The following is a 10,466-nucleotide window of genomic DNA, read 5'->3' on the forward strand; positions in this document are numbered from 1 at the left end:
TCACTAATCCTCCCCTCCCCCCTCAGCCCCACTCTTGAGCCAGACCGGCACACCGCCGGGGCGGCGCCGGGGGCGTGTCGCGTGCACATGTACTGGTCGTGTGTCTGTGTGTCAATGACGGCGGGATCGCAAATCGCGTGTGAGACTCATGTCACGGACTACTTCATGCCTGAGAGGTCGCTGAACTTTATTCGTTTTGACAGTCAGCAGATCCTTTTTCTCAGCGAGTGTGAGAGCCTCCAGCATCTCCATAGACTGATCCTAGACTCCAACCGAGACTAGATCCCACGAGCTACCTCGACAATCGAGACGGGCTCAGATGCGTGCAAGGGGTGGTTGATACCCCTCCTGACCTGCCTTACGATGAGCAGCTTTCGGCCGAAAGGCTCGATGCTCACGACTTCCAGGTCATTCCGCCCCTCCTGCATGCTATAGACCTGCAGCACGCGCCCCTCGGGCGTCAGCACGAACACTCGGCGGCCACAGCGGCTCCTCGACAAGTGGAGTCCGCGGCCGTATCTCGAGGAGAATGGCCGCTGCTCCACGAGATAGAGCCTGTCCTGCACAAAGCGAAGGTGGGTCGGCCCTCCCCATTCGCCGAGTATCTCTCGCAAATGTGCCCCCGCCAGCGAGAACGCATGGACACATCTCCGTTCCGCGTCGCCAACATAGAGCTCGCTGTGCACGATGGCGATACCACTCGGCAAACATGCGTCTGGGAGCCCGAATACGTCTTCGCCGAACTCGGATCGGAGCACGAGTGAGCGGGCGTCGAGGCGAACCAACTTACTACCACCCTCCCCTACGCAGATGGCGAAAGCGACACCATCTGGACCGACGGCGAGCTCACTATAGGCAAAGAAAGATTGGTAGCCGGCTGCGTCGTATCTGTTCTCGGCGAGCACTGCGCCATCGGACAGACGAAGGCGACGCACCAGAGGCGCCGAGCCCACGGCGTATGGGCCATGGATGGCATCAGTCTCGCCGCACGCGTAGATGCAGACGGACGTCACAACGAGGTTGTGAAGACTGCCCGCTTCAGTAAAGGCAGCGAGGGTAAACGTGTGGAGCGGGCGCAGCTCCGCGTCCATGACGTAAATCGTCCTGCTGCCACTCTCCTTCACACAAATGATCTCGTCGGATGGGCTCGCCGCAATCATCCGGATCGGAAAGCCAAGCTCCACGGTCCCAGGCTCTACTGCCCGCAACCCACGCCGCGTTTGCATCGTCTCGGCCCACGCCTGCTGCCAGCTACGGCACACGGACGCAGCCGCAGCGTCCCAGATGTCAAGCGGGGCAAGAACCACCCGCAGAAGGTCGGCCGAGCCGAGGACCGCGTCGACAGCCATTTGTGACGGCTTCAGGATCGCTTCAGCGATGGCGATGTGCCGCTTGCACTCCTCGTCCCACTCGTACGCCTCCCAGCAGTCTGTGCAGTAGGACAACCAGGGATTTGAAAGGTCAGGTGCCAGCGATCGCTGGACACCGCACGCGGCGCAGACTGCTGGGACCATCATGAAGGGGAGTGCAACGCGCAATTTCTTCTTTGTCTCTCTCGAGGCACGGCTGGCACCTGTGGCGCGGGGCTCGTCTTCGGAAAGACCAGGATCGCTCTACTGGCAAAGTTCTGGCTGACACGCGCGCCCGGTCGAGCCTTCGGCGGGCGCGCTGCGGTCGCACGCCTACCCAAGTCATATGCCACGGCGTGCGATCTAGATTCAGCACACGCGCCTCTGCTCGCAACCACTCATCCAATGAACTGTCGTCACCCATGAGTGCGAGTTAGGGCTAGCGGCTGGCCAATAGCCTGTGAGGAGGGCGTCCATAGACACCTCACAAGACCCCACACACGGTCTCGTCCGTGCCTTGCGGCCGGCGACGAGATTGCTAGAGGCGGAGCAAGCCTGCTCTAGTCTCACACGTTCGCCCCTGTCGCCTGTCTGTGTTGTTGTGCTGTTGTTTGTCTCTTGGCACCTTGGAGTGCTGGGGGGGGCGACAGGGGGGACGTGGCCTGAGTGATGTGTACGCCCACTCAGGATGTGTGGCAGCCCGCTGGCTGTGTGTCTTGTGAGCTTGTTTGTGTCTGTGTGTCGCTCGTGCGTGTCGTCATCATCTGTCTTGCGTCCACCCATACCGCGTTGGTGTCCAGTCCGAGCCTGACTGTTCTTCACCTTACTACATACATACATACATCGAGGTTCTCGAGGTGGATATCCTTTGGCCGCGTTGGGTAGCGAGGATTGGTGTCTTTCTTTTTCGTCGAGGTTGCAGCGAGAAGCGGCGAGAGACTGCGAAAAGAGATACGAAGAGGCAGACTCCCCAGGGTGGGCGACGGCTAGCGCATCACACTCTCCTCTCCTTAAAATCCCTGTGTGGTGGCGGCGTGCCGTTCTCCCATCCCTCCCTTGGGTTGTGTGTTTTCTTTCTTTCTTTTCGTCGAGGGACTGGCAGGCGGCGGCGCCGCAGGACGAGGCAGAAGAGAACGACGCGACAGAGGAGGAAGTGACAAGGGAGAGAGCGACGAGAGAGAGTGGGACGGCCGCGAGGTGGCATGAAGGTTGCAGCGAGAAGCGGCGAGAGACTGCGAAAAGAGATACGAAGAGGCAGACTCCCCAGGGTGGGCGACGGCTAGCGCATCACACTCCTCTCCTTAAAATCCCTGTGTGGTGGCGGCGTGCCGTTCTCCCATCCCTCCCTTGGGTTCTCTGTTTTCTTTCTTTCTTTCGTCGAGGTGGCATGAAGGTTGCAGCGAGAAGCGGCGAGAGACTGCGAAGAGAGATAGGAAGAGGCAGACTCCCTAGGGTGGGCGACGGCTAGCGCATCACACACCTCTCCTTAAAATCCCTGTGTGGTGGCGGCGTGCCGTCCTCCCATCCCTCCCTTGGGTTGCGTGTTTTCTTTCTTTCTTTCTTTCGTCCTCCCATCCCTCCCTTGGGTTGTCTGTTTTCTTTCTTTAGCCTCTAAGAAAAAGCATTGAGCTGCTACGGACCGACACGTACCCTGGGTTAACTGCGGCGGCGCACTTGGGCACTTGGAGTGCATTCATTGACCGCACAGCGACCTGCTCTGACGGTCGGCCGTCAGGAAACACGCCTGCGTGGATCGCGTCACACCAAACCTCGCTACCCAACGCGGCCAAGGATATCCACCTCGAGAACCTCGAGAGCACAACGAGAAAAAACTGTTCTCACCGAGGGCGAGGCGCGACCGGCCTCTCCTTCGCTGCTCTCATCAGGCGTCGACGGCCCGCACCCCCAGCCACAATGCTTCCGTTGACCCTTCTCGCCTCCACGGTCCACGCCAGCTCCTCCACCTGGCCGACCGTCGATTGCGGCTCGCTATTGAGGCCCACTGCCCACCTCGGCAGCGTGCACCTCGATCCTGTACCGTGTTTGTTATGACCCCCCCCAATGAACATACCAGTGAGGGAGGGCGAGACGATCGAGGGGTCCCGTACCATGCGGAATCGACCCAATCCAGTGCTCAAGTGCTCATTGCTAAAAAAGAAAAAGATCGTGTGCGCTCCCTGGCTTCCTGGATTCCAACTTTTTGCGGGGTAAGGTATGGTAGGGTCGGCGCCAAAAGGGTGGGGGGGTATGGTCCTGGCCGCCGGAGGCGGCCTGCTCGACGGGTGGGGGGGTATGGTCAATCGCTGGAGCGGCCACGTTACAACAGGGTTCGAACCCAGTACACAGCCGCCGTACACAGCCGCGGACACGATGCCGACTCACAGCGGCCGCTTCGATACTGTCGCGGGCCTTCTCGCCGCGACGCCGCCTCAACTTCGGCTCCTGGACAGCTCGCTGCCCGACGACGCCGAGCGCGCCGCTGTGCGCAGCTGCTGCGCTGGTACGCTTGCGTCTTGCATCGCACAGCTCGACGCTGCGATTGCACCGCATGCCGTCCGCATGATGGACGGGAGGCTTCCGACAAGCGACGCTTTCCGTGGCGACGACCACGATCTCAGCAAGCTGAAGGCGCTCAAAACTGTCGCCACGATGGTCCTGCAGGACGGACCGTGCTCTATCGCGAGGCCTGCGCGAGTCTCGTCCACGCGCGCTCCACCTTCTTCTCGGACCTCAACGCGGCGCTCGATGCCGATGTCTTTGATTCTGCCTTTCGATTCAAATCGCCGTCGTGGCTCGCGAAGCGCGCGGGGCATGAGCTGTTGGCGTGCGTACCGCTCGTGCGCGTGCCTTTGGCCAGCTATGGCGCGGAGGGCGGCGTGCGATGGCGGAGGCGGAGGTGGCGCCAGCGGAGGCGGCGGAGGCGGAGGCCGTTCCAGCGGAGGTGACCATGGTTCCAGCGGAGGTGACCATGGCGGAGGCGGCGCCGGCGGAGACCGCGCCCGCGCCCGCGCCCGAGGTGACCATGGCGGAGGCGGCGCCGGCGGAGACCGCGCCCGCGCCCGCGCCCGCGCTCGCACCGGCCGCGCCCGCGCCTGCGCCCGCGCCTGCGCCGGCACGCAAGGCCCTGGCGGCCTTTGCGGACATGCTCTGAGGGGTGAGCACGATTGCCGGCGGGTCACCTCGCGCAGACTGCATCGCGCGAACACGTGCCGCACGACCGGACGGCCTAACACGACGGTTACTGTGCGCTCGTGTGGTGGGGTGGGGGGTGGGGGGGTATGGTCCTGCTGGCCAGAGGCGACGTCCTGTGCGGGTGGGGGGGTATGGTCGCGGCGCCAGGGCGCCGACCCTACCATACCATACCCCGCAAAAAGTCCGAACCCTGCTTGCGCCTTGCGTTGCGGCGCGTAGAGTGCCGGGGGCTACGGCCGGTTGCTCGAATCACCATTCGCCGTCCGCTCAAGCACGTCCGCACCTACGACACCGGCGAGGCTGGGGAGGACAGCTGCACGCTCGTCACACAGTGCAGCATCGATCGGCTGGGCCGCCTCATCACTCAGGCAGCTCACTGGCGCGGCGCAGTCGCCGCCGCCGTCGTCGCCTACGATGGCGCCACGGGAGAGCATGTCGCAGTGCGCGAGGCGAGGCGGCGCATCGAGGCGGCAGTGGCCGAGATTGGCGCGTGCGGGGTCGGGGTCGGGTTGCCTGTGCGACGCACGATCGCCCTCTACGAGGACGGTGGCCTCGGCCTCTATCCAATCAACGCGGCACGAAACGCTGCGCTCCGGCTCGCCACCACCGAGCTCGTCCTGCTCCTCGACGTCGACTTTCTGCCGTCTACTGGCCTGCACTCTACCGTCGCGGGGAGCGCGGCCGAGCTGCGCCGCCGGTGCGTGGAGGAGCGACGGCTGCTGGTCCTGCCAGCCTTTGAGAGCTGCGCAGACGCCTGTGAGGCCGCGGCACTCGCAGCCGGGGGCAAGCCGGCGCTGGCGGCGGCGGTCGTGGCCGGCCACGCCCGAACTTTCGCGAGCGACGGCCGCTGCGGCGACACCTTCCCCCAGGGCCACCGCGCGACCGACTCGAAGCGGTGGCTCGCGACAGACGGTGCCTACTCGGTCGAGCACGAGGAGGGGTTCGAGCCGTTCGTCGTTGCCTCGCGCCGGCTGGTGCCGCCGTACGACGAGCGCTTCACCGGCTTTGGCAGAAACAAGATCCTCCAGCTCTGGGAGGCGGCGCGGCTCTGCGGCTTCACCTTTGAAGTCGTGCCGTCGCACTTCGTCGTTCACGCGCGCCACGCGGCCTCGCACGCGCAGCGGGCCGTGCTCGGCGACCCGGCGGCAGCGGAGCCCGGCCCTCGGCTGCTGCCGAGCATCAAGGCGCTGTACGACCGCGCGAGGCTCGAGAGGCTTCGCGCGGCGTGTGGCAGCGGCGGCGGCGGCGGCGGCGGCGGCGGCGGCGGCGGCGGCGGCGGCGGCGGGGCAGTCGAGCCGATGGGCTGCTTTGATGTCGGGGCGGCGCTCGCGAGCGACACGAGCGAGGCGGAGGCGCTCGCCATGTACGAGCTGCGCTTCCGATTCGGCGAGGCGAGGCTCGTCGCGGCGCGCGGCGCGGGCGGCGACGGGTCGTGGCTTCGCAGCCGTCTTCGGCGCGCGCCGACCGACATCACGCTCGTGACTTGCCTGACGGATGACCGGATAGAGAGGCTCGCCGCGCAGTGCTCGCTGTGGAGCGGCGTCGTGTCCGCCGCGGTGCTCCTGCCGAGGCGGCCCGCCGCCGCGTGGCGCGCCCGGGCGCGCCTCTCCTCGCTCCACGCCAAGCTCGAGCGAGAGGGGAGCGGCTGCCGACTCGACCTCACCCTGCTGAGGCCGGCTCGCCGGGGCAGCTCGTGCGGCGGCAGCTCGTGCGGCGCCGCGCCGCTGGTGCCGATCAACGCGCTTCGGAACGCGGCACTCGAAGCGGCGCGCACCGACCTCGTCCTCCTGCTCGACGTCGACTTGCTGCCGAGCAAAGGGCTGCACGAGCGGCTCTGCGCGGCCCGGCTCCGCCGCGCCCTCGCTGCTAGCTGCGAGGCGGGAGAGGTGTGGGTGCTGCCAGCCGTCGAGATGTCCTCGACGGGCGCGCGCCAGGCTATCAGCCTCGATTGGGAGGCCAAGGAGGCGCAGGCCGAGGTGGCGACGGGGGCGGAGCAGGCGCAGCATGCGACGGGGGCGGAGCAGTTGCAGCAGGCGACGGGGGCGGAGCCGATGGAGGAGCAGGACGAGGAAGAGGACGAGGACGAGGACGAGGCGGAGGCGATCAGACGTTCCGTGTCGATCGCTTGCCTTCCGCTTGCCGCCGTAGCTCAGCGCGTGCGCTCGGGCGCGCTGCGCAGCTTCCACTCTCTGCACTATGAGCAGGGCCACGGCGCGACTGACTTGTCTCGCTGGGCCGACGAGGTGGCCTCCGCTGGCGACGCCGGCGACGGGTCGAGTGCCGACAGCGGCGAATGCACCGACGGAGGCGGCGATGGCGGAGACGGCGAGAGCATTGGGTACGCGGTTGAGTTTGAGGAGGGCTACGAGCCGTTCGTGCTCGCTTCGCGCCGCCGCCTGCCTCGCTACGAGGAGCGGTTCCGAGGGTACGGCTTCGACAAGGTCTTCTTCTTCCTCCAGCTGCACGAGCAGCAGCGGCCACGCTTCCGCGTCCTCCCCTGCGGCCTCGCCGTTGACGTGCCGCACCGCCGCTCTCCCGACTGGCACGCCACATTCCGCGCCGCCGATTCGCGAGGTCACCGCCTCCAGCTCCTTCGCACGCGGGCGCTCTACTCGCGCTGCAAGCGCGAGCTTGCGTTGCAGCGGCAGTTTGCGGCCGTGCTCGCCGCCTCGGACGACGCTGCCGCGATTGCGTGCTTGCGGGCCGTCGACGCACGCGAGTCGCTCTCGCTGGGGGGAGCTGGCGCCGCTTTTGCCGCCGCGCAGCTTCCTCCTACCGCCTCCGCCGCGCTGTCTGTGCAGACGCTATGCTGGCGAGGTGAGCTGGTCGCGGAGGCAGCGGCGCCGCTCGACGCGCGGCTGCGCCTCGCCGCGCTGCTCTGCACTTCGGCGACGGCGACCGGCTTGCCCCCGACGCCGGCACTGGCGGTCGCGGTGGCGGTCGAGGTGGGCGCTTCGCCCCCTCGCGCCGCTGTCGCAGAGGGTGTTCCCCCGCCTTTGCTCTGGGGCGGCGGGGGCGGCTGGCGCCTCCTCACCACTCGCGGCATGCGCAACTGCGCTGTCGTGTATGGGCCGTCCCTCCCCAAGGCGGGGCCGACCCAGCCCGGGACGGAGGCGGCGGCGATGGCAGCGGCGGCAGGAGCGGCTCCCTGCTCAGTGGCCCCAGCGGAGCGGCTGCGCGTCGCCCTGCCACGCGGCAGCTGGTCCCCATTTGCGACCCTCGCGTCCGGCCTCGAGGTTGGGGGGGTGGCGGTGCGCGCGCACGCACGGCTCCCTCCGGGGACGGACGCCGCAGCCCTCTCCGCCGTGAGCTACGCCCTCCGCTTTCCCAGCGGCTTCGAGTGGGCCCTCGGGGGGACTCTGCCGGGCGTCTTCCTCGACAGCGGCCTGCGCCTCTCCCTCGGGTGGCGCGCCGCCGGTTGCGGGCACGTCAGCTTCACGAGCCCTCGCGGCGGCGACGCTGGCGCCGTGACGCGGCTGGGCACTTGGCATTGGGTGCCGGATCGGTGGCACTTTGTGGTGATTAGTCGGTCGGCCGCAGTCCCCAGCGGTGCGGATCGGCGGTTCGCGGTCTACGTCGACGAGCAGCCCGTTGCGGTCGTCGATCCGCCACAGAGTGGCCCGCTCATCGGCGCTGTCGTGGCGAGCCCGCCGGAGCCGCTCGGCTTGCTGCTCACCCTCTTCTTTGGCGGCGCGACGGACGAGTGGGCAACGCCGCGCGACACGCACGTCGAGGTGGGAGGGTTTACGTGTTGGAAGACATGAGTCGCGGGTCTGGTCGTGGTGTGAGAGTTTCTGCAACACCACGATCGCGTGGGCCGTGGCGCTGGGGCCCGGGCGCTGTTTCTCTAAGTGTTTCTCTACTTCACAAGGAGGAGAGCGGCCCGGGGAGGCGGAAGTCTCTGGGCCGGCACGGGGCCCCCCGGAGGCACCGTGCGCCGCGCGCCGCAGTCGAGTGCGGAAACGGGGCTCCGGCTCTATTAGTCTCTATTAGCACCGACTTCCCGATTAAGCTAGGTTAATCAGAGGGCAGATTTGGAAAGATTTCGAGGAGTACATACAGATAGACCCTCCAACCATCAGAAAACTCCGACCTGATCGGTCGTACTGACCGCCGACAGATCACTCCAGACAGCAGACAGGGGCCGACGTGTGCACGCGGCCGGCCGGGCGAGAGGCTTGACACGATCCGACCCTGCGACCCTGACGCTGCTGCTCTAGCTATCAGACATGCACTGCTGACTGCTGCCACAATGTGCGACCTGTGCTGGCCCACTTGGCGGCCTTCCCGGTCAGTGGTGAGGCGCAGTTCAGAGCTGTCGATGGCGCGATGCCGCACTGGTCCCACATTGGTGACACGAGACCACCACGTTTGCCGGTCCAAGAGAGAGGCACCGGCGCTGTCCTGAGAAGGTGCGTGGTCCCTCTTGACTGCCCATGCGCGCGAGGCTGTGTAGGCATAGCCTCGAGAGTGCCAGCAGCCAATCCGAGGTGACGCGCATTGCGCCAGAAGCGTGCACACGATGGAAGGACACCTTCCTACTGGCCGTACGATCAGGTCGTCACTGAATGCTTGATACTAAGGCCGCGAGCTATGCAGGTGATCAATTGTGCATCATGGCACGGTCAGCTGCGCCGACAGGCTGTCGCAAGGCGTGATAGCATGGCCGCAAGTACGCCGAATTCCCATGAAAACAAGTAAAAAATCGCCAAAAAGAAAAAATCCCGAAAAATCGGCGCCTGCGGCGGGCCATGGGACCCCATCTCCCCCCCGCATGGACACCCTCTGGGCCCCCCGCGCCGGCCCAGAGGCGGAGGTAAAGTCAGTGTAGTGTCTGTCAGTAGACTGTCGCATATGCGGATTCACAAGAGAAAGAAAAAGAAGTTTTAAACCACGCTCCTCTGCTGCTCACACGCTCTGCACAGATGGCACAGCCCCCACTGCGGCTGCCACAGCTGTGACAGCGATGGGTTCGCCCTCACTGGCCCTCAGTCACTTGTGCTGCGGCTTGTGTGAGCGATACTGCTCGGCGACTGTCGGCACACTGTGAGACCATGGGTGGGAGGAGGTAAAACCACGGTACCAGCGCTTGGTCACATCGGCCCTGAGGTCAGATCTTTCTATTACTCTGTTGATGACAAGACTTGTCTACTGGCTGGAGCCGAAGTCCAACGCGCTCGTCGGTGACGGTGTCCTCCAACCTGCGCCGCGCTCGGCGAACCTCGACAGCGCTTTCGGTGGCATGCAGCTCCTTGCGACAGAAGCCTGGAGAGCAGCTCCTCTGCTGCTCACACGCTCTGCACAGTTGGCACAGCCTACTGTGCGGCTGCCATAGCTGTCACACCGATGGGCTCGCCCTCACTGGCCCTCAGTGTGAGACCATGGGTGTGAGGTAAAACCACGCTACCAGCGCTTGGCCACATCAGCCCTGAGGTCATATCCCCTTCTCCTCTGTTGATGGTAACACTTGTCTACTCGCTGGAGCCGAGCAGGAGGGCAAGGGCGCACAACCCCTGTTCAACTCAGGGTCCTTCCCCTTTACCAGGGGAGGCCTGCGCAGCCTCTAACTATATTCTATATGATCTCACATGTTCATGTTACTCAAGGTGTGTTGTAAACTCTGAACCATACTCATGCGTCGCCACGCCCGCGCACGCCCGCGGTGGGTACCGCCGCCGGCGCATCCTCGATCGCGACGAGGTCCGGGGCTGCCGCCGCCTTCGGGGGCGGGGAAGGACGGGGGCGGGGGTGGGGAGTGGGACCTATGAGTACTACTCCATCTCGAGACGAGTTGGGCCGGGGGGGCGGGGGAAGGGGCGGGGGAAGGGGTGGGGGGGGCGCCTCGCTGGCCGCCTCGAGAAGCCCGGACGTTCCCTCGTCCTCCATGCGGCCAAAGGGATTCGCTCCCCCGAAGCCAAGCATCTT

At 65.7% G+C, this 10,466-nt stretch overlaps 1 protein-coding gene across 1 annotated transcript; it reads left to right on the forward strand.

Annotated features, from left to right (window-relative positions):
* Positions 1-3,563: 3,563 nt before the first annotated feature.
* Positions 3,564-8,407, forward strand: EMIHUDRAFT_467068 (hypothetical protein; the record flags this gene model as incomplete). The annotated part of the gene is made up of 3 exons (XM_005789601.1): positions 3,564-4,001; positions 4,207-4,365; positions 4,910-8,407. 3 exons carry the CDS (start codon positions 3,564-3,566, stop codon positions 8,303-8,305), a joined length of 3,993 nt encoding a protein of 1,330 aa, XP_005789658.1. The 3' UTR covers positions 8,306-8,407.
* Between the last annotated feature and the right edge of the window lie 2,059 nt (positions 8,408-10,466).

The sequence above is a fragment of the Emiliania huxleyi genome (genome assembly GCF_000372725.1).
Source record: "Emiliania huxleyi CCMP1516 chromosome Unknown EMIHUscaffold_126, whole genome shotgun sequence".
Classification (NCBI taxonomy): Eukaryota; Haptophyta; order Isochrysidales; family Noelaerhabdaceae; genus Emiliania; species Emiliania huxleyi.